Source organism: Lissotriton vulgaris, chromosome 8 (genome assembly GCF_964263255.1).
Source record: "Lissotriton vulgaris chromosome 8, aLisVul1.2, whole genome shotgun sequence".
Lineage (NCBI taxonomy): Eukaryota > Metazoa > Chordata > Amphibia > Caudata > Salamandridae > Lissotriton > Lissotriton vulgaris.
Genome location: NC_141696.1, coordinates 1,290,750,364 through 1,290,775,080, shown reverse-complemented (window position 1 = coordinate 1,290,775,080; position 24,717 = coordinate 1,290,750,364). Strand labels below are relative to the sequence as shown.

At 44.6% G+C, this 24,717-nt stretch overlaps 1 protein-coding gene across 1 annotated transcript in view; it reads left to right on the top strand.

The window, feature by feature from the left end:
* Positions 1–24,717, top strand: part of RNF17 (ring finger protein 17) — a 2,333,865-nt gene that overhangs the window by 848,459 nt on the left and 1,460,689 nt on the right. Inside the window, exon 18 of the mRNA XM_086933472.1 lies at positions 17,470–17,660. Coding sequence (XP_086789598.1) covers positions 17,470–17,660 — 191 coding nt within the window. The remainder of the gene's footprint in view (positions 1–17,469; positions 17,661–24,717) is intronic.

Sequence of the window (24,717 nt, the reverse complement as noted above, 5' to 3'; positions counted from 1 at the left end):
ACCGGCCCCAAGTCATCCTGTGGCTCTGGATTGGGCACGAAGTTACTGGTATCCTGAGCTACTCAGCATGGCGATCGATGCCCCGATCAGACTGCCTCTTCAGGAGGATCATCTGTCGCAGCAGCAGGGGACGGTCTTTCACCCGAACCTGTCCAGCCTCCACCTCCATGTGTGAAAATTAAGCGACGACAGTTCACCTCTTTCGATCTTCCTCCTGAAGTCTGTGATGTAATTCTGGCAGCCAAGCGTCTCTCCACTAAGACGGTATACGCCTGCAGGTGGACCAACTATGTGGCATGGTGCACAGCAAAGGATGTGGATCCCCTTTCTGCTCCTCTTTCTGAAGTCCTTCTGTTCCTACTTTCCTTGGCCCAGCAGGGCTCTGCTCTGGGCACTATCAAAGGTTATCTTTCAGCCATCTCCGCCTTTCTGAGGCTTTCAGATCAGCCTTCGCTCTTTAAGTCCCCGGTTGTTAACCGTTTCCTAAAAAAAAAGTATTACACACACGTTCTCTCCCGTGCCTATCATAATGCCTCAATAGGACTTAAATCTTGTCTTGACCTATCTGATGTGCGCTCTCTTTGAGCCCCTTCATAACTGTCCTTTACGTCTTCTCACTCTAAAGACGGCTTTCCTGGTAGCTATCTCTGCCAGAAGAGTGAGTGACCTCCAGGCTCTTTCTTCTAAACCTCCGTTCTGTTCATCTGGACAAGGTGGTTTTAAAGACCCGTCCTTCTTTCTTGCCAAAGGTTGTCACGCCCTTCCACGTCGGGCAGACCATTACTTTGCCCACCTTCTTTCCGCCTCTGCATCCTTCAAAAGAGGAAGAGAGGCTCCACCGTCTGGACCCAAAATGTGCGCTCACATTCTGTCTGAAGCGCACACAACAGTTCCGGGTGGATGACCCGCTCTTTGTAGGCTACGTGGGCGCAAAAAAGTTCGGGCCATGCACAAATGGACAATCTGTCGGTGCGTCATTCTGTGCATTAAAGCATGTTACTCGTTGGCTAGGAAGTGCCCATTCTGCCTTGGGACACGGCGTTCCCTTGCAGGACATTTGTCAGGCAGCTACGTTGGCCTCGCTGCTCACCTTTACCAAGCATGACTGCTTTGACAGTCAAGTCCGGAGAGACGGCTTCTTTGGCCATTCTGTTGTCAGTGACTTTCGGGTGAGATCTTGGTTCACAGACCCACCACTTGGGTTTCTCTCTCTCATATATATATATATATATATATATATATATATATATATATATATATATATATATATATATATAGTAGTGGTTTGTTTTATTTTGTTTCTACAGTAAAGCCTTTCCTAAAAGGAAAACAATTATGTGGCGACAGTCAATAAAAAAACATTCTATAGACCATTCTGCTTAATTCACATGGTTTGCTTGGAAATTAGATAGTTATCAGTGGCAGTTGGGTGACTTCTATGGAGTCACGTGTAAACAGGAAGGACACTGTTTTGAACACCAGCAGGTGCTTCTCAGCATTTCATCCTTTTGGAGTTAGTAAAGTGGGAGTCACTGGTTTGACAAATACAAATTGCTACTTAGAATGCTTTATAATGGTGTAATGTGGCTAAATCTATTTTATGAAGGAATATAATATACCAAGCACTACATGAGACATATTTGTTCAATACAAAAATAAAGGTTTCAGTGTAACATAAATGAAGTCTTGGCTTATTGATGATGATTCAGAAGCTACAAAGAATTCTGTATAGCACTGTGTGCTTTTTTGTCAAGATACAATTTGAGATATATTTATTTGTTGTAGCCTGCACCTACTTCACCCTGAACTCCTGTTAAAAACCGTATTAGATGATCCCTGTGACCAAAGCCCTTATAAGAAGTTGACCTTGAACACTGCGCCTGATCTAGGCAATCCAAGTTGATCGGAAATACCATGGTCCAGAGATAAATTTTGTGCTCAGACCTCAACAACACAGATCATTATTTCAGCATTTGAAAAAACCTAGAATGGGGCAGTAATTTTTGCCTATGCTAATAGCATGACGTGCAGGCTTAGAATTATACCTGTTGACATATCGGCTGTTAAATCTTACATTCTGATTACCCGAGTCAAATTTATCAGCCATTAAATCCAAAATCAACTCATAAACAATCCCAATAGTATGGGTGATAGTGAGCCAGGCACAGGTTTTCAGGTGGATGAGAGGGGATGCTATCAGACTTTTTGAGGTGGTTCTTCTTTCACTCCATTGGAGTTATCCATAGTGAATCACTCCACAGAGGGGAATGGAGTCTCCAGTGCAAATGCACTTTTTCACCTTTATTTTTGTGAAGAGAAAAATTTTCAGATTGTGCAAGCTATTCCTCTACTCCCATAGTAAACCTGGAGTTGATCTGTTCCCCATCGGTTCCTAGAGTCAAGAACTACTCCAGCTGTTTCCAGAGTGGAAAGACCACCCGGAAGAATTGTATATGCTTGTGGGTGTTCCTAAAAGGCTCTATGGTGAATGACACCTTATAACACTTTATTGTCGCACCTTAAGTGGGGTTTACTGTAGGGGATTGCTCTCTACTCTTGGTGGATAAATCCCCAGTAATAAATACATAGCCACCTGTCCGGAGTTCCTTTATTAATTCTTTGCAGGTGTAAAAGAAGTTAAATTTGGTCATAAACCTTTGTTTATGCCAGAATTTACCTTTTTGAGAATACAGCTTGTTAATTTTACATACAGAGGATAAATATTCAACAATTAGGTATTATGGTTCCATATAGAGATCCGTGGAGTTGGAAATCTCAGTCCTTTACATATATGTTTTTTAAACCTCTTGACATTTGAGATGTATGAAGCTGACAAAGCATTTCAAAATGATCCCTTTGTTGTACGGGCCGTAATCACATCATTAGGCAACCCTTTCTTACTGGTTCCGATGAGATGCTTATGTCCCTTTCTCAAGTACTGGTGGTCCAGGGCAGGCCTTCCAGTGGCAGTCAAGGTGAAATATACTATTTCCCTGTTGGCTCTCAGCATCTAATGGCCGCAGGAAAAACTGTTTCCTGCAGTTGTAAGTCGTCAAGCAATGGGATGGATGTAATGCAAAGGAACGGCAAGATCATAATTTGCATTACTATATTTCTTTGCATAGTTAAATGGTATTCAGGTATGAGGTAGATAACTAGATCATCATAACTTTACGGTATGTACTTTTAACATCACAGGTTTTTGAAACAATAAAATATGTCTTGAAAATACATTTCACTACTGTAGCATACTACATTACACTAATTTCTAGTCTTACTATTGGTTGATACTGTGATAAATAATAATAAAATAGATAATAAAAATAAATAATTCGAATTACATTTCTGTGAAATATGACTTTTGAAATTGTTGCTGAAAGGATATTCTACTAATTATCCACAAGCTAAAACCATTGCCTTTCACAAAGCATGGTCAGTTATGGTAACAGATCATCTCCACCTTCACAACCCATACATTTTAGACATGCACCGCAGATAAAAAGCTCTTATCTGCTCTTATGTCTAGGCATGGCTATGCTTAGTTGATCCTGTCACTGGCCATGCCATGTAACAAGTGCCATGCTTTGAGCAACCAAACTGGCACTTCCTGCAGCAGTGCTCAGAGGGCATGGTTTGCAAGCATGCCCTATGACCAGTACCGCTGCAAGCAGTACACATTGGGTACTGAGAAGGCCAATATTCTATTCAAGAAGGCCAAATATTAGTAAACATATGCATCTTTCACTTCGTAGACTTGAGAAAAGTATCCCTATATTGTCAGTGTGTAAACCAGCAGATCTTCCTGAATGCTTTGATTTTTGCCCCCACCACATCCATCATCGTGGCACACCCATTTTCCATCATGGCCCTCCCAGATTCAGAATCCTGGAGCCGGGCCTGCTCACAGGCCATCCAGGACTCTGTGCCTAATTAGCATTTTGAAATGTACATATCCAGGGCCCGCCGGCTCCTGGGCGGTGCGATCGGTGCCACCGCACCAGGCGTTGACTTTGGGTGAGGGCGTCCTTTTCCATGCATATTAACATTTTAAAAACACTTGCTGCCTCGTTCCTGGCCTCCAGCCACTTTCAAGCATCAATTAAAATATCAAGGGAACTCTGGTGATTAATTGCCTTCCTGGAAACAGACCGAGGATTGTCTAGTGGAAGGTTTGACTGGTCCTGAGGTAGAGCAGAGGGTTAAAATGCCTGCTGCTAAGAACCTGTCCTGTAACATGAACATAATAAAGTACATATAATGTAAATAGGTCAGTAGGTTACTGCTTCTGTGAGAGCTCCTTCTGTTACTTGTCGTTTATAAGTCAAAATCCTAACCTAGAAAATTGAGCTATTTACTGCCATCAAAGAGCTGCATGCAAACTGCCAGTTATATGTTAGAGCTATATGTTTTTTGCCCAGTCTTTCATTATCCTAATCTTGTCAAAAGGGTTCATTTGGTTAGAAAACAATTCTTATTAATAAAAAAGACACCCTAAACAATGAGGTTATGTTTTACAATCTGAATTTGGGCTTTACCATAATAGGGACTCCTAAACTATATTGCCTACCAGTATCAATGACATGTCACTCCTACACTACACCTTGTACTACTGTCTGATGTAACATTTCCTATACACTGATTTGCACACATATGATTGTCTCTGTGCGCAGTCTGTGTGATGTAAAGTGCTCTGACACCCCCACTGGTATGAGTGATGCTATAAAGTGAAATTAATCAGAGTGTCTGTGGTTACGGGACTTTAGGTGGCACTGTTAAAGGGTGCTGGTGAGGGAATCCGTGGCAGAGGTGGTCATTGGGGGTGGCGCCAAAAGACATTGTCGCACAGGGCGCCGCCTGTGTTAAGGCCGGCCCTGAAAATATCTGCCTCATTGCCACACCCCACCACCCTCAGAACAACATATATTGGTATATAGGGATCTAAACATGTCAAAGATAGGGGCCCTGTGTATGGACGCATGTTTAATCTGTGTTATCTCTAAGCCAATCCACAAACAAGGAATCCCCTGTCTATGCACTACTGGCCGACAGCGTCCAGGCGCCATCCTTCCCTTTGGCCATCACCATGCAATGCAGAGTTTTAACTTACATGCCACACGACACAAAATATATTTTCCAGATAAGCAAAGCATCTTTCTGCTTTCATTTTTAAGTGACACGTTTAGCATGGTGCGCCACGAAAGAATAAACACTATTTAAGTTTCCTCCAAATGTTTGCCAGTGCTCTGTGAATTGTGATGTGCTCAACTGCCCTACCTCTAGGCTATCCGTGAGGAGCAGCAGCGATGATGATGTGTACACTACTCTGGTGTTGCCTCGATGCCTTTTCCTTCTGCTTCGCCCAGAAAACCAACTTTCTTTAATCAGCCAAAACGGCGTCACTGACTCCGTTTTGGCTGATTGAAGGGAGTTGGTGTTTCTGGGCAAAGCAGAAGAAAAAGGCATTGATGCAACACCAGGTCACTCACATAGACAGCTCCTACTCTTACACAGAGTGATTCTGAAGGGCCACAGTGCAGCAGTCTATCTCTGGCTTTGCCCAAGCTGCACCTCTAATGATTAGAGCCACGAGGTGGGGCCGGGGGGAGCATCGTGCAGTTCGAGGGCTACTCAGTACTCACTCACTGGGGCCGGCCCGCGCAGGCAGGGACATTGCCTTATGATTCATGTGCTGCAACAATTTTAGTTATCCTGGACGCCCCCCAGCACAATGCTCCTCCTGTTACCTCACCACTTTCATTAACCTGGAAGCTAAAATAAAGGACAAAATTCTGGTAACTAGATTGTGCAAAGCTGCTTAGTCACTCACTGATACACAGTGACCAGAACGCCGTAGTTGCCTTTATACCCGGTCGCAGTATGAGACACTCTCTCTATACTAAGACATCTAATTGGCACCCTGGAATTATCCCAGTACTGCAATAAGAGCGGGCCCATGTCTTAATTGATGTTAAACACTTATCGTGCCTACCTCCATCAGCCTCAAATGAAATCATTCACGGTGAAGTAGGCATTAACTATTTATCTGACCTTGCTGGTTTACGACGTTTACTTTTATGGAGATCTATTTGGGTTAAAGAGGAGACAAAATTGACTCAATCTATTATTAATGACTGTTTATCCATGGATAAAAGTCTCAAGATCCCTTGATTTAAGAACATCCTGAATTGGTGTAAAATATTATTTGATTCACCAATCCGGGATGATCCCGGATGTATTACACTAGTATCTAAATGGGAAATCAAGAGCTCCTTCCTAGTCTACCAAAAAGAATAGCGCATGAAAGTAGTTGGGGAGCAAACTACTTCTGTATTTTATCACCAGCTGGAGACCAGAAGAGGCTTACAAGATTATCTGACCTTTGTAACTAGGCCATCTCATCAGTTCATCTTGACCCGTTTAATACTAAGTATTGTACACCACCTGGTTGCTTTCCCTTCGATCAAAATGTGCCCACAGATCCCTTGTCCATGCATTTGGGACCTCTAACCAAAGTACTTTCTACTTTTTATTGTTTTGTAAATTGTATTCTGACTTAAGGCGTTTTTATTTGAAACCAATCTTTCTAAAATTTAATGTGAGAACATCGAACGTAGCTATGAAATTATTAGCAATGCTTACTGACCTGGGTGTATGCTTTTATACTGCTTCTTTTATCTTAAAATCTATTGTTGCTAGGAAAAATATCATATTTGACGGTTAATTGTGCTATTTCATGTATTGGATACCATTATCTATATTGCCATTCGGACGCCGTTTATACAAGGCAATTAATTACTGCTAGGAAACCTATTTTCTTGATAAACAATTGCATGGTTGTCTATCGGTTACTTCTAATTTCGATTTGTTGTTGGGAGTTCCTTTTTACATGGCTGTGAACTGTATTAGTCATTTGCACAAATGTTGCTAGAATATTTTTATTGTTAACAATTCCTTTCATATGATAATGAACTGTACTAGTCATTTGTATAATTTGCTGCTAGAATATATTTATTGCACTATCAGAGGACCACATTTTGTAGTGGATGTTATATTGTTTGTCTAATAACATGTTGATTGCTTTTATGGTTGTTTCACAAACCGAATAAAGCCTTTTGAACTGAAATGAACTGATGTTAAGAAGGCTTTGACTCAATGCACTGGTTTTGTTCCAACTACCAGCCAGGTCCAGATGAATTTTGTTAAACGTTTTCAGAGGCATTTGAGGGTCCTCACTGAGGACACCTGGGCGGCGGTCTTGGTAAATAGGACCTTGTCTGTCTGACCCCTGCCCCATCTAAAGAGGCACAACTAAGGCAGTGGTGTCCCCTCCTTCCCCTTCTGTTTACACAGGAACAATCAGTTGCATGGGTCCGGTGCTATTGTGTAGATCATTTGTTTCGGTGAAGGGTCATCCAAGGAAGACAGGATTTTGCTAAATGCGGATATTTTAATATGCATAGAAGACCCTGAACGATCTTTGCCAAGATATGCACATATGGGATACATGTGGGGACAAGTCTGATTTTAGTTAATGGGAGAAAACGATGTATATGCTGATAGCAGTGACCATATCGACGTAGAGGAAGTGTCTATTAAGGGCAAATTATAATTTTAAATACCTTGGCAATGTGACAATCATCATAATTAACATTTTTGATTTTGTGCGCGCAGGCCCTAACAAGAATTGGAGATGGCTACTATACTTTTATTCGGCTTTGTACGGGTGGGAGATGGAACACATATTCCAGATTGTAAACCCAGATTTTTTTATTGAATGCCTTAACACAATGTGTGCATAGGCGGATGGTGCACTGTTTGTATTTTGGACCTGCGCTGGCTTTCTTAGATATACTGTGATAAAGCTGTTGGGCCAAACTCTTACAATGTCCTTCGCAAGACATCTTTGTCCTCTCATCAAAGCTCATCCATCCATCCATATATCCATCCATTTAAATGGGATTACTGTCCGTAGTCCCCTCCAGGTTCTTTTGAGATTCAAATGCTGCACACATGCGATGAACATGTAAAGCACATCCCTGTCATAAAGTGTCCTACAAGTTGTCACACAAGTGAATTGTCACATAAGTGCCCTTGAGGACAACCTATGCTTCATGTTCACGGTTGGGCTAAATGGTTTGTGGTAGGGTCTGTAACTATTTGCTGCTGATACAATGGCAGTGGGATATGCCACTTATTAACTCCTCAAAGTAAATGGACATACGTATCTGCTTCACATAACACTCAGAATACTTTAAACGAACTTTAATGAATATGCATCCGTAAACTCTCTCCTTTGTTAAACATTCAAAATGATACTGGGACTTCAGGGGGAGATGCTCTTCAAGGATGGTAAGCTGTAGCATTAGTCTTCCACAGGCCTCCCTTGTGAAGTGTTTTTTAGATACGTATTGTTCATACTGACTGCTGAGACATGGTTAGATAAGTCCTTGTCGGCCTCAGATTCCTCCAAATTGAATTCAGGTTTGATCTGATTCATTACATCAAAAAAGGCCATTTTTGTTGGCTCTTAGGGCTCAGTGCACTTTACCACCGTTAATGTGCGTGTGCCTTTTTCTTTAAACATGGTAAAATTGGCTTACACTGAATTGGCAAATTGAATTTACTTGTAAGGCCCTAGAAATGTAGGTTCGAGGCATATGAGCTGCAGATTGCACACTGTGCATAGATCGCACCTAGTGTTGGGCCCGGATGTTTGCAGTTTGTTGTTGTCCTGAAAAGTTCTTTGGAAATCACGAGATAAGTAACTCCTCCTTAGGACCACATTGCGCATGGGCATCGGCTCCATCCCTATATTTTTTTCCGCCATCCGGGCTCGGATGTGGTTCCTGTGCTCCGGTTTGGAACAGACTTTCCTTCAGCTTGCAATCCTCACCCAGTTCGACGGTATTGTTTTGATCGCACTACACATCAACGTGATTCTCTACCACTTCGAAGTCTTCGATTCCGGTCGTCGACAAAGGCCTGCGGGCCTACCTAGGCCTTACTTTCTAGCTCATGGAAAGTATGCCCTTCAAGAAGTGTCCCCAATGTGGGTCGAAGTTTCCCCACACCGACTTACATGAGGTGTGCAACCTTTGCCTTTCACCGGAGCACGAGGCCAAAGACTGTTCGGCGTGTGCCTCATTCCGCTCCAAGAAAACCATTCGGGACTGACTAGCTCGGAGAACCATAGCTCGCTCGTCCGCTTCGATCCCCGGTGACATCTTCGAAGAGGGCGTCGACGTGCCAGAACACCAGCACGCCAAAGAGTATCGGATCCTCAGATGCCAAAGACTCCGATGTTGAGGACATCTCTCCAGCTCAACGGGTCGTAAGTAAGACCGTCGACCCCAACCCTTCCTCGTCCCCCTCAAAAAAGGCTTCGGTCACACCCTCACCTTTGGGCCCAGGTGCACACTGAGACACTGCTTCCCACGCCCTGCCTTCGGGCCCGGCAAAGAAGCCCACTAAGCCTTCAGGCGGCTCTGGCTCGAGCCAGCCTATTCCCGGTGCCAATCCTGTACCGACACCGAAGAAGCCATCTTCCTCTACTACGCCGACCGTTGCTCGGACACCTAAGCACACAGCGGCGAAGACTGGCAGCGGCTCATCGATGCCGAAACCGCACTGGGAGCCGAGTAAAAAACGCCCAAAGTGTCAGATTCACACGCGTCGGAGCCGAAAAAACACCCGGAACCGAAAAAACAGGTTCCGGTAAAAGACATTTCAAAAGGGCACACTCCTAAGTCAAAAGACCCGACACCAGCTACCGACTCGGTACCGAAAGAACCTACGGAGCCGAAAACCTCGATGCCGAAGGACTTGCCCTACTCAGAAGAACAGAAAACTCTAGTAAAGGATCCTAAAACCGAACAATTAACTCTCCGCTCTAAGAAGAGACCACTTGAGGTGCCAGCACCTCCTCCCCCTCCAAAGAAGAGAGACATTGCAACCTCCCCATTAAGAGTCCCTTCTCCCCCACCTCCCCATACTGTTCCTCCTCCTACACCACATCATTCACCTACACCATCTACTAATCCAGATGATGATGTAGGCACAGATTCTGATGACACAGGTGGGGGTGCACACGACCCGGCAGGGACCAATAGTCCCCCTCGACCACCTAATCCATGGGATGATTACAACACCCCTGATGTGCCTTACATCCCACAAGATGATGTATACCCTTCCAGACCTTCCCCACCAGAGGACACTATAGGTTTTAACCTACTAGTCCAAAGGGCTGCACAATATCATGGGGTGGACTTACACACCGATGCAGTGGAGGAAGATTTCCTATTAGACTACATTTTGCTGCAATAGCAGCATATCTGCAAAACAGACAACATCTATCTCTGTTCAGAGTGCCTGCCATTAAAACCTTTATGGAAGGCCTTAAAGGAATAATTTCTCCCAGAGTACCATCTTCACCTGTGTGGAATTTAAACGTTGTTCTCACACGGTTAATGGGACCTCCATTCGAACCCTTACACAGATGTGAATTACAATTTTTAACATGGAAAGTTGCTTTCCTAGTAGCTATTACTTCTCTACGGAGAGTTAGTGAACTATAAGCACTAACCATTCAAGAACCCTTCTTGAAAATGCATCAAAATAAGGTAGTTCTTCGTACTAATCCAAAAATCCTGCCCAGTCTTTTCTCCATTCCACCTCAATCAATCTGTGGAACAGCCCATTTTCTTCTCGCAACCACAGTCAGTAGCAGAAAGAGCTCTTCCCACATTAGATGTCAAGAGCATTGCTATGCTACATAGAAAGGACACAAACATTTTGTAAGACAAAACAACTTTTTGTGTCTTTCTCACCACCACACAAGGGTAAATCCCATTTCAAAATCTGGGATAGCTAGATGGATTGTCACATGCATACAGATTTGTTACCACAAGCTAAACGTACGTTATCTGTTTCTCCTAAAGCTCACTCTACAAGACAAATAGGGGCTTCAATTGCATTTTTAGGGAACATTCCCCTAGATGACATCTGCAGAGCAGCTACATGGTCTACACTGCACACATTCACAAAACACTATTGTGTAGATGTGCAAACAAAACAACAAGCTAATGTGGGCCAGGCTGTTCCCAAAACATTATTCCAAACTACTGCAACAGATAGGGGTGGTCGCCACTAAGAATGGGTACTGCTATATAATCTATGCACAGTGTGCAATCTGCAGCTCATATGCCTCGAATGGAAAATGCTACTTACCAGTATGCATCTGTTCTTGGCATGTAGAGCTGCAGAGTTGCACACGCCCACCCGCCTCCCCGGCTACCCTTGTCTGTTCCAGTATTATCTTAATTAGATACAAATTACATGGACATCCTTCCTTTTCTTGCAAAGCTCCATCATTTCCCTAATGGCGAAAAACAATCTGGGGATGGTGCTGATGACCATGCGCAATGTGGTCCTAAGGAGGAGTCCCCTATCTCGTGACTTCCAAAGAACTTTTCAGGACAACAACAAACTGCAAACATCCGAGCCCAACACTAGGTGGCGATCTATGCACAGTGTGCAACTCTGCAGCAGCTCAACATGCCAAGAACAGATGCATACTGGTAAGTAGCATTTTCCTTCTACATGTACCCAGGGACTGTGAATTAAATACTGCTAGTCGGCCTGCAACACTTATTGTGGCACCCACGTAAGTAGCCTATTTAAACAAGTGCCAGGGCTTGTCATTGCAGTCTGCCTGTGCAGTTGTAAAACTACCATTATGACCTGGCAAAAGGAACATTTTGCCAGGCCTAAAAATATTCCCTTTTACTATACATGTCACCAGGATGTCACCACTAGCGCAAGCCCTTTTCATAAGGCAGGGTGCAGTATGCAGAGTGCAGTGTATGTAAATGGTTTGGCATACACTTTTAAGTTTTATATGTCCCGGAATAGGCAAGGCTCAATTGCTACCCTTGTTCTTTGTCTGATTCTTGAATTTTTCACAATCCCATGATGACTTCAGTGATGTACAGGCGACATTGATGGCAGCACCCACACTCTGAAAAGTGTGCCAGTGCCAGTGGCCTGGGTGCCTTTGTGTGAATTTTTCATGCTTGCTGGCTAGGGTGCCACGTGAAACATTGCCATGCCTTCTGGCAGTGGCAGCCTGGGTGCTTATGTGTGACGTTTCCATGGTATCTGGCCTGGGTGCTTATGTGTGACGTTTTCATGCTTTCTGGTCTGGTGTGACCAGGCCTTGGTCAGTGCCTAGGTGCTGTGAAATACACCATTTTGGTCTGTCATTTTCCAAACTTTTCTTGGGGGGAGACACCCCAAACCCCCCTAGTAGTTGACGAACTCGCTCGCTACAAGCCTGATGGGGACTGGTTGGGCAAAATTTGCCAGGGTTGCTTTCTGTTCCTAGTCCGGCCCTGCAGCTGGTAGTAAGCACCTGGGACATGATCGGCCCCCACAGAGGGATAATTTGATTTAAACAAATCTATTTCTGGTCCAGGGCCTTTCCTCCCTGACTTTTAGTGAGTGCCCGCTCCACTTCATCTAGAGTGAACAACAGGTCAGAGTAATGATGAGGTGGGTTCGAGTTGTAATCTTCCTGAACATTACTACCCGTCATGTCAGGATTTCCCTCACCGTTATATACTCTTGAAAAGCGTTCAATCCATTGATCCTCACTAATAGCTATTTCAATGGTTGGGCCAGCCTCACATGAGAGAAAAGGTGTTTTGACAGCCTTCCAAAATGCCAAACTATCGTTCGCCACCGAGCCATGTGTAATACCCCCCAAGCCTCCTTCTTCACGGTGTTATTGCTACCCTTACTTGCTTGTTTGTATTCCCATCTGGCAGTCCTCAGATCGACCAGGTTTCTTGGATTTGTGTAACTCTCTTTTTAGGTGGGAATATGCTCTAGTACACCTGGAGTCAGACCATCCACTCACATGTTGGTTACTATTTTTATGTCTGAGGAGGGATTCTTTTATAGTTTTGAATATCACCAAGAATGAAGCTAAAATAGTATCTGGGGCGGCTGTTTCGGACAAACATGTCTCAATGGCAAATTTACATCTAGCCACCACTGTCTTAATTATCGCTGCCTGATCTACCATGGACCAGCTCAGAGAAAAACCATTTACACTCCCAATAGCTATCTTTTCTAACAACTGGTCATTTGTGCTTGATTTAACTGAGGCTAGTATAATTGACAAGCACAAAGGAAAGTGATCGCTAAGGGAGATCTCTGAGAAATAAAATGAGTAGAGACCATGCGCATAGTTACTTGACAATAAAACATAGTCTATGGTAGACAATAGGCCCCTACCACTAAAATTCCAGGGCATAGAGACAGGTACTGGGCACAAATAGTTGACAAAACCCAAATCAAGGGGAAAAAATTGATCCATTAAGTTGTTCCCCTAAGGCAGAATGCCGAAAATGGGATGAACATACCCCCCCCCCCCCCCCCCTTCTATTAAGATCCCACATAAGTTGTCCTCTGCGTTGGCACATAATGCACAATTAAAATCACCTGCCAGTAGTATTGTCATATCTTTCGCCTTACTTTTACCAGCAGATTTCAACAGTTTTGTAATATTCTTTATAACAGTTCCTACTACTGCTTGGGGGATGTTATTATAAAAACTAGTTAGGACTATGCAGTGTATTCTATATCCAATATAGGTATTTGATAAAAGGGATTGTTAGCACACATAGTTATTTCTTTTATCTTCAAAGCACTCAATATAGAAGTGCAAGACCACCCTTGGCCCTCCCACTCAGGCTATCTATTGCTGGGGTATGGTAGGTCCTATACCCATTCATATGGATCGCCTCTTTCGACCATGTTTCTTGAAAACATAAAATATCAATTTGTAAAACAAAATCCCACCACAAGTGGTTGCCTAACTTGGAACGGATACCTGAAATGTTCCAAGAAGCAATATGACAAAGAGCTGATTTGCCACTATTTAAGGCAATAGTAGGAATTGCTGTCCCTAGTGGATCCTCAGCAACATCACAGTGTGACTGAAATCAGTTTGGGCAGCTTACAGGGTTAGAGAGTATTTCCGCAGTTAAAGCTCCCGTGCCTGAATCCTCATCCCTGTGGCAACCATTAATGGGGCTAAATGGGCAGTCATTTCCTACCCTGGTCAGTCCGGGCTTACTCTTACTTTTGGAACAGCCTAGTACGGGGTTGGGTTGGAGATGTGTCCCAAAGCCAGTCAGTCAACGTCTTCCAGTAGGTTCAAAGCATCAAAGCGATTACTCACTGGAGCCCGTAATCTAAACTCCCTATTCCCTATAAAATGTCCTCCTTCAAATGGGGGCCAGCAAAATGTAAAGTTTGTTGGTGGTTGGTAAAATTAACCAAGAAGGAGAATATTTATGTCGTTAGAGTTGACTGACCCAGTGCTTCTCCTATCCAGAATTGCACGCACCAGCACGCACTAACCAAAAGTTAGCACAACACAATCTCCACGTAAAGTTTTTGCTGAGGGACCCACCCACCCTATTCTTCGTACCAGTCCTTAAACCAAAGAAGTGTAATGACTTGTTCTTCAGGGTCGACCAGTGTTCAAAGGCATTATGTGGTAAAAGAGGTACATTTGTCAAGATAACCGTATACAGGGTTGCTTCAGGGGGCAAATTTAGATTTTGTGTTAGTTTCGTTGGCCTGCCTTGATGATCTTGGCTATTTATATCTCTCTAAATCTTCATCTTCATTCTGTCCCGGCGGCTTAGCGCCTAATACTCCACTTTCTGTATTAGCTGCATTACTAAGTTCTACTATTGGAGGTCCTGTTTTAGCGAGGAGATGCCCAGTTTGCATAGGAATATGAGAAGTACTAGGAGTAATATCATTAGGAAACCTTCTGATTTGCACTTGCATAGATTCAGAAGCGCTTACAACTTGACCGTCCTCCCTACCATTCACCCTATTATTTGGCGGACTTGGGTTGGACTTAGAATTAGCAACCGATGGGACCGAAGATTTACGGCTTACCAGCTCCTCCACCTTGGTCAGCCTAGTTTCTACCATTGATATTTTTTGTAGAAATTGATCCAGTAATACTGTTATCATTGTCACCAATCTACCCCAGAAGTTCTCCTCTTGAATGCTGCCCACAATCTTCCCTGGCACCGTAAGTGGGGTAATATTATTAGCATTGGAGGGGCCTTTGTGAGGTTCTCCTGCGTCTGTGGTGGTTCTCAATTTCTTCACATTTGTTCTTTTCACGGGTTTATACTGTTTACATGGTCCTCGACTTTCTTTTTTTTGGAGGTGGTTAGGCAATATGGTCTCTACTTGCTTTGGCTTTCTGGCCTCTAGTACTGACTTTAGACCTAGCAGGGCTATGCTCTATGCCAGACGAGAGAATACAAGGAAAATCCTCTATCATGAACTCTGGATCATGTCGTCGTAGCGGGCTAGTTTGAGGACAACCTGCCCCATGAGTGGTCATTACACTAGATTCAACAAGTACTGGAGTTAAGAAGAGTCTATTCTGGAAAGGGACGGGTTTGAGTTATAGCCTTCGTTCAGTGAGTTGAATCTCCTTAATTAAGATGGATTCTTCCCTCTGTAAAAAAGCTTCAAGAGTCCTGCTTTCTGCTTACTCATTGCGGGAATATATGATCACAAGGATATGAGGTAATATATAACAATGTCAATACCAAGCTTTTACCGCTGGCGTTGTGTGAAAGTCCCGTAACCAGGTTCTCAAGGGGGTGGCCCAGCCTGGCCTCCGACGGTCTTGGACGGGCGCAGACGGGCCCGCCCTTGGCTTGTAAGCGCCCCGCGCTGTGGGAGCCCTGTGCACTACTTAAGCGCCGCCCGGCGCTATGCTTCTGCGTGGGAGGCATGTGTGCTGCTGGGCCATTGTGGACCCCGGCCTATGTCCTCTCTCGCGGCCGGGACCGGCGCGCCCAAATGCCCAGATGACTCTTGGTGGTGGCGACAACAGAGAACAACAGGCACCAGGTAAGTTTGCGGCTCCCACGCTGCGGGAGCCCTGTGCACTACTTAAGCGCCTCCCGGCGTTCCACTTCTGCGTGTGTGCCGCTGGGGCTGCTGGGCCTTGTGGTCCCCGGCCAGCATGTTCTCTCGCTACTGGGACGGCCAAATGCCCCGATGACTCTCTTGGCTCTTGGCAGCAACAAAGAACAGGCACCATAAGTTTGCAGCTCCCGCGCTGCGGGAGCCCTGTGCACTACTTAAGCGCCTCCCGGCGCACCCCTTCTGCGTGGGCGCTGTGTGTGTCGCTGGGGCTACTGGGCCTTGTGGCCCTCAGCCAGCGTCCTCTCTCGCGGCCGGGACCGGGACGCTCGGATGACTCTCTTGGCGGTGGCGGGTTGGCGGCAACAAAAAACAGGCCACAGGTCAGTTTGCAGCTCCCGCGCTGCGGGAGCACTGTGCACTACTTAAGCGCCTCCAGGCGCTCCGCTTCTGCTTGGACGGCGTGTGTGCCCCTGGGGCTGCTGGGCCTTGTGGTCCCCGGCCGGCGTCTTCTTTCGCGGCCGGGACCGGGATGCCCAAATCCCCAGATGACTCTCTTGGGGGAGGCGGCGGCGGCAACAAAGAACAATCAAGTTTGAGACTCAAAGAACTTAGCTGATAACCCAGCAATATTCCACAACAGTAGCTTCAAACCCCTAAGATTCGCTGCCGAGATGGCTGCTGTTGAGTTAGTGGACTTGAAAAAATTGGTTGACTCAGTGGTAGTCAATGGAGGAGTAGGGGTCAACATGAGTAGTGAGGATGGATCAAGCTTACCAAGTCAAACACACTGCTCTAAACTACTCAAAGGAACAAAACGTTTTGTCAAGATAGTTACAAGGTAGTCAAGACAGACTGCCTTGTAACTATCAGGTTTTTATGAAAGGCACCAGGCATCTGCCACACAATGGGCCTAATGGGGCCACAAAACCTCTCAGGCTTGTATAACAAAAAATATTTTAAAAAACAAAGAGGGCTCAGATGCCAGGTGGGTCAAAAAGCCTGAATGCGGAATAAGAGAACAGAACGTGTGCCACAATCGAAGGACTATTAAAATGTACCACCGCACAGTTCCCCGCACATCTCTTGCTTTCAACCCCCAACCCACTCAGCTGACTCTTCATTGATAATTAATTTGTAATGAGAGGGTATTCTTTGAAGAATTGTCTATTTGCTTTTGCTAATTATCTTCATAGAGGATAACATCTTCCTGCCAGTTAAAAAGTAATCCTGTAGCCTCTTAAACTCTTTTATCTAAAATGTATTTTTCTCTGAATGATTTGTGTTCGTTTGATTTTACTTCAGGTTCCTTTGGAACTACTGGAGGTGTCCCAAGACGTGATAACTATGTTTTAAGGTTTTCTTGTTTTAATAAGGGACTGAAGTTACTTTCATAAGCTTTTGAAACTGTATTTTTCCAGGTCTTTAACAAAATGTTTATTTGATTGCTTGAATATAAAAAGTTCCACAACCTTTTTTTGTTTTATGCATGATTAGGTAATTGGCTGGAAAGAGGAAGTGAAAGAAGAGTTTCTGAAAATGGTAAATAACAAAGCAGTTTTAATGAAAGTTTTTAAAGAAGAAAATGGAAAACTTATTGTAGATTTGAAAAAACCAAGAACCAACAAAATCACTAGCGACATGCCTGTCTCCCTTAGGGATGCATTAGTTTTCACTGAGCTAGCAAGGTAAGGTTCATGCACTTATTTTATATGTTGTGTGACCAAATTGTTTTGAAGCATAGTATCTATACATTAAGATACTGCTGACAAAATGTAATTGGTTTCCTTTCCGCTACTTTGCCAAGCAATTTATCACAGTTCGTTTTGCCAAGTAGGTATGGAGTTGTGTTGAATAGAACTTAGGTGCTAAAGGTGTAATTTCATAGAGCCCTTCTTTAGTCTTCCTGCTTTACCCACAAAGAGTGCTGTTAATCTGTCTTTATAAGTGTGAGCATGACCCTCCATACCAGTAGAAAAATGTGTTGTCAGAAGCCGTCTGGTATTCATCCAGTCCAAGCAGATTGTAATAGAATTTGACACATGATTTTCAGCGAAAACATTACATTCATATGTGAATGGTGCTATGTTAGCACATTATAGCATTATTCCTCCTTATAACTATGTATTTTTAAACATTAACTTTTTATTTCATCCTTTTCTATCATTCAACTGCATGACTCGCTCCCATCTTGACCCACCGCATAACATTCTCATGAAAACTATCCCTTAGCAACTCTCTCATCTTCTGATGCTTCAGAAACTTGAAATCGCGGTGGACTTAAGAAATTAGAGGATGTTAGCTCCACTTCGTCCTCTTCTCCTCCTTCTCTCTTTTTATATGAAGCTTTTATGCAGTTAGCCAAGCCTGCACATTTTACACCACGGTTAGTTACTAGGATGACGTGGTCTGGCCTTCGCTAAAGTTCTCCCCGGAACGATTTGCAATTGTCTTCTCAGGTGAACCAAATCTCTTAGGTACAGGTCATGGCGGGGGCAGTCCTCAGGGCTGATGTTGCAATGTCATCTTAGTGAAAGACAGATTGCACCACAAGTTCTTTACATTGCTACTGAACTAGGTCATCTGTGACATTCCCCAATGAAGCTGCGGGGACAAAGAAGTTCTGATTGCTTTTCCCATCAATACTACATGTTTGGAGAGTCCTGTTCTAATGCAGAGTGCTTCAAATCCTCATGAGTACCAAGGGGAGTGCACCTGGCTAATTGAGAGACATAGACTTGCATGCCTTAGTTAGTTTTGCCTTGATCATCTAATTTTCCTTATCTATGATACCAGAGGCTTCAAGTCCGGAGCTGTACTTGAATCTTTGATCAATCCCTAAGGTTGAACATAGTAGCTGCATCACTTTGCTCTTGAAGGGATTCCTTTGATCTGATTCAAATGTACTGCCATTCCAAATTGTGTTATCAATTCCCACAGAAGAAGCTTTGCTACTGTCAGACTATCACATCTCTTGGTGGGTTAGGTCTCAACTCAACAGGGAAAATACGCACACCAGAACTAATATATACCTCAGTTGGTTACATAGACGGTACAAAAGGGGGTGGTGATGGACGGAGCATCTGAATCAATCAAACACTCACACCCAGTCAAAAGATCTGGGTTTAATCCATCACCGTTCTTTAGCCCACTCTGCCACCCCAGTTCAGACATGGCTATATGCACATCAGTCTGACCCTGTGCCTCATGGGAACAGTCCAGCCCGAACTGCCAAGCCATGTCTTCCCTGGACCGGAAACAAGCTACCGAGGACCGGTTTCTGGCATTCCAGCCTTCTTCAGCCCGGCTTGCTTGAATCCAGTGGCAAAGTGAGCAAGGGACTCACGTCTGAGCATACCCTGCCACACTTATGGCGGCCAAAAGCGGTACAAAAGGGAGTGGTGATGGACGGAGCACTGTGAATCAATCAAACACTCACACCCAGTCAAAAGATCTGGGCTTAATCCATCACCGTTCTTTAACCCACTCTGCCACCCCAGTTCAGACATGGCTATATGCAAATCAGTCTGACCCTGTGCCTCATGGGAACAGTCCAGCCCGTCCGGCTCCCATGGTCTCATCATTCTAAGGAACCAGGTCATTGACATCAGTGTGTGCGAGCAGCTGTAGGGGCTACTCCACAGGGTTAACATTGGAATTCCACTGTCGAGAGTATCCGACCATTCCCAAAAACATTCTCACCTCTCTGTGTGGTGGGGAACTTCATTTTAAGAATATTTTTTGTGTGCTCATGAGTAACTCTGGGCGTAGTAGCACTACGTATAGCTGCGTGAAGTGCACTACGCAAGCTACGCGTAGCTACGTACTGGGGTAGGGAAAATGCTGTACGCACTGATTGCACAGTGCCGGATGCTTGTCCGCACTGTGCAATCGATGCAAACGCCATCTTGCACAGTGCAAGCGGTCGTTTTCTGCCTCTCGAGTAGATTTGTACTCGAGCGGCAGCTCAACGCGGACTGATAGTTTCTCGTTGCGAGCATACACGACCACTCGCAATGAGAAACCTAATCTCGCCGGGGAGGTTTATTTTCCATGCTTGCAGTCGGCAACTTGATGTTGCTGATAGCGAGCGAGGAAGTCTCGCGGGGATGGTGATTTTGCTCACTCGCGGTCGCCAACTTGATGTTGAGCGCGAACGAGCAAAAAAATGTCCGCTACGCTATGCGTGTTTGCACTGTGCTACGTGCAATGCAAGTAGTTGCGCAAACTACGCACACTCCGTGAGCGTAGCGTAGCGTAGGGTTCCGCCCAGGGTTACTCATGAGGCTCTTTGTGTATAAGAATCGGAGAGAAGGAGGGGTGATCCCTCTCTCGGGTCTGGAGGGTAGACAGGTTCTTCCACCTTATGGAAGGGAAAAATGAGGGATTCTTCCTCCCTAATTGCTTCATACGTACACAAATTATCCTACCCAATATTTTTCAACAGGGTGCTTGGTGATGATATTTTCAGGTGCTGAACCACCTTCCTAGGGACGGGAAAGGGTTCCCTTTCTTTAAATAACCCTTGCACGCTCCACTAGTGTCATGCTTCATCTTCGGGTTCACCCAGACTCCTAAAGGTCAGGGTCAGCTCAACCATTTTCCAGGGAGCACTTAAAAGAAAAGACCAGGGGGCATAAAGATTAAAAATCCTCTGGTTCACTCCAAAGTATCCCTTGATTAGTGGAGTAGTCGGGAATGTTAAAAATAAAAGTATATATGAAGGGTATTAAGATAGAATGGTCCTATTGCCCTATACTGTCAGTCCTAGTCTATGGCCCAGAAAGGTCCTGGGCTTTCATCAGGGTGATATGGCTCCAATCCTAGGTGTGTAAGCTCTGAGCTATCTAATTCATATAGATATGATGCAAGTACCTCTATGCATCCAGGTGAAGAGGGAAGGACATTTCTGCTGTGACCCACCTATCAAGGGAGTTTAGGGACGCTACTAAACAGGCCCAGCCAGATGCTTCCAATGGCCAAGATTCAACATGGCAGAATCAAGTGGCTACCTGGAGGAGCTCTGGGCACCTCCCTAGGAAGGAGATGGACAAGGGGGTAGACACTCCCCTTTATGATTTTCTGCCAGAGCTACGGCCAAGGGCTCCTGAACTGGGCAGACCTGGTTTATGCAAGTATGGCACCAAATGTGCCCTTCAATGCAGTCTGGTGATGCTCAGAAGTGCCCTCACCCTATATACTTCTAAAGGAGAGGTGATCCAATCTCTCCTTTTGCAGAAAAATCCTTTCTTCAGCTTCCCCTGCATGAGTTGGTCATCACCTGGCAGGCAGCCTGCTGTCTAGGGTCTGCAACAGTGCGGGCTAGCAGTCAGACCCTGTAAGGCTACACCAGTACTTATTGGGTGGGTCTCTAAGGAGCCACCCAGTACATGGTATTAAGCAACTAACACTGAAATCGGTGTTGTTGCATGATTCCAACATGTTTGATAAAAACATGACCGGGTTCAGGGCAGCCATTATGTAAATGAACATTTCGACTTGCCAGTGTCTACTACATATCTTAAAATTACTGTCCAGCACTCACAAAGCCCAGAGAATGGAGACTGGTGTTTGTAGGGGTACCTCTGCTTGTGTGGGGATACTCACACACTTAGAACCATACAACCAGCCCTTGGACTGAACAGCCTATCTTTGTGGATATCGTACAGATTTAAAGTGCAGTGAATGTGATATAAGGAAAGCCTCGTCTCTACTCACCCCCTCTGCACTCATCGGCAGGAACAAAAGATCCCTGCCAAAGAGCCCCATACTGGTTGCCCGTCAGGTATTGCAGCCCGACCTGACGAAGGGCAGGCTCATATGATGAAACATGACACCTAGCTTGCTAGGTGTGTGAGAGCCCTAGTTCCGACAAGGGAACCCCCCCTCCTTTTTTCCATCTTGGTGGGATGACCACCTCGTGACCCCCCCTGCCCCCCATCATATTTGGCTTTTACTGTGGGCGATGGTGTGTTTGTACTTGTTATTCTCAAAGGTTCTTGAGTGGGCTAATATACTGCTCATTTACATTAAGCCCACAGGTCTTGAGTAAGCCCTGCTGGCGCCGTGCTACACTTAGCTTGTTTTTCTCCCCTTTTAGTTGTATTATTTTAATCGTGTGATATTGTGACATATATTTTTAATACTGTTGTAGTCAGTCAGTCAAAATACTTTTATTCGATTGTTAATAATCATAAAAAGGAAAGCATAGAAACATTACAATTCATCCAATTATGATACATTAAATACAGTACATGAATTATGTCAAAGGGTCAGTTAACCAATAAAACAGGATAATAAATCATGAATAGTTATTGTCGCTACCTAGTTACAATGCTAAAATCAATTTAAAATGGCTTAAAAATTTTACAAGTTTACAGATTCGATATCACGGTTAATTCAATAAAATAGGAGTTTCAAACCTTTTCATTGTTTAAACGGGTCTTGTTTTTGCGTGCGGTTGCGACCAAAAAATTCGCTACATGAAGTGTTATTTTGGGATTAGTCAGAAGTTGCAAATACTGTAATGCTGGCCTTACCTGTGTAAAGCCTGCCTCCCTTAGTATTGGGCGCAAATATTTTTTCCTGATTTGAGCATAATGATCACAAAACATGATAAAATGCAAGGTATCTTGCTCGGAGAAATGATCGCAGTCGCAGGGTGGGGCAGTTTCTGGTTTTCCCCAATGTGTAAAAGATCTGAGGATAAAATGTATAAGGTTAAAACGGAATCTGATTAAAAGGTACCGATGATATGGTCTAGTTACTAGAATGAGGTAGGGTTCCAACCCTTGGGTGGTCTTCAGTGCAAAGTTCTTTCTAGGCAATGGTTTTTTCATTTCCTCATCTTCCCTTTCTAGCAAAAACAGATTTAACAAGGTGCTTTTAACTGTTCTGATATCGCCTATGGTTATGCTACCTGGGTTGTGGAATAGGTCTGTGCGCCCTTCTTCTGTGAGCATTAATTTTATGTAACTAACCCACGGTATTCTAAGTGCTCTCTCTGAAGATAAACAATCTCTAAGAATAGCGTGATTAAGAGAGATCTTCTGGTTTAACCAGGTTTTTAGCCAACAGATGACAGGGGCTAATTTAAACAAGTCAGTAACATAGCCCATACCTAATTCCGTGTGCACTGTAAATGTGGGGGTGGACTGTGGGACAGAGAGTAGGGATCTAAAGAACTTGTTTTCAACCCTTTGGATGTTATGATGACTTGTGTACCCCCAAATGGCTGAACCATAGGAGGCTAGGGTTAAGCATTTAGCTTTATAAACTTTTAGAATCGCCTCCATGGGGCGGGTCCCTAACTTTTTGGAAAATCCAAGCAGTGCTGTGGCCGCTCTTGCCACAGCAGCGCTTTTCGATTTTTGTTGCGGGCCCCATGTTCCTCTCTTGTCGAACACCACCCCAAGTAAGGAAAAGTCGGAACCCGCTTTACCTCCTGGCCTGAGGAAAACATTTTTGTTGTTTTCTTTTTCCTGCCCGCTTGTCCAACTATCATGACTTGGCTTTTTTGTGAATTAATCTTCAAGTCAAGCGAGGCCATATAATCCCCAAAAGATTGCAGCAAGTGCTTCAGGGCTACTCCCGTGCGGGCCAGGAGGACCGCGTCATCCGCGTACAGGAGTACTGGAATGTCCAATCCTCCTGCACGTGGGATGTCTAGGGAAGGGGCGATCAAGGCTGGCTCAATTCCGTTGATGTATAATGTAAAGAGGAGGGGGGCAAGGATGCACCCTTGCCTAACCCCCCTCTCGGATTTAAAGAGGTCAGTGCACCTCCCGTCTTTGGTCACCCTGACAGCAGTCTTTAGATCACGGTGGAGATCTGCCATGTAATAAACTAAGGGAGGGTCAATACCCATATCCAATAGAACTCTCCAAAGCTTTGACCTGTTCACCAGGTCAAAAGCTGAGGAGAGGTCCATGAATGCTAGGTATAACGACTCCTCCCTAATGATGGTGTATTTGTTAATCAATAGCTGAAGATTTAAACATTGATCCTGGGTGCTCCTTTTGGGTCTAAAGCCATACTGGGCATTGGTCAGGATCCCCTTGTCATCCAACCTTTCGTAAGTCTGACCAAGAGGACACGACCCAGGATTTTGACACCTGAGTCGATCAACGAAATCGGCCTGTAACAGGCCGGGTCCGTTCTTGGCCCTTTTTTGTAGATCGGGATAATGGTCGAGTTAGCCCAGGTCTTGGGGAAATTGTGGTCTAGTGAGGCATTAAAAATGTTACATAAGATTTTTGCCTAGAAATTCGGGGCGCATTTAAAAAGATCTGCGGGTACCCCATCTGGCCCTGGGGCTTTGTTTTTTAGGGTATTTTGGATGGCTTTTTCTACCTCGTCGACTCTAAAAGATGTCAACGATCCTGCTTTACACACTGGTAGATTTAAGTTCAGTGGGGCGAGGGAAGAGTCGCTATATATACTACCAAAATGGGCCATCCACTGATCGTCTGGGATGACGCATTCCACCCCCTTGTCCTCGTTATTAGCAAAATAGGGGTGATTTATAATAGCCCAAAATTTGGCGCTATCCCTTTGGACCTCGTCTGAGAGCAGGTCGGCCCACGCATCTTCTTTGATCCTGGTTTTGCGGGCCAGGATTGCCTGTTTATATTGTCTCCTGCAAAGTATGATGAGTGCTTTATCCCTAGGGTCTTCCTTTAGTGCCTTAAGGAGTGCAGTGTGGGTTTTGGTGCAATTTGAATCAAACCACCTACTCCCAGAGTG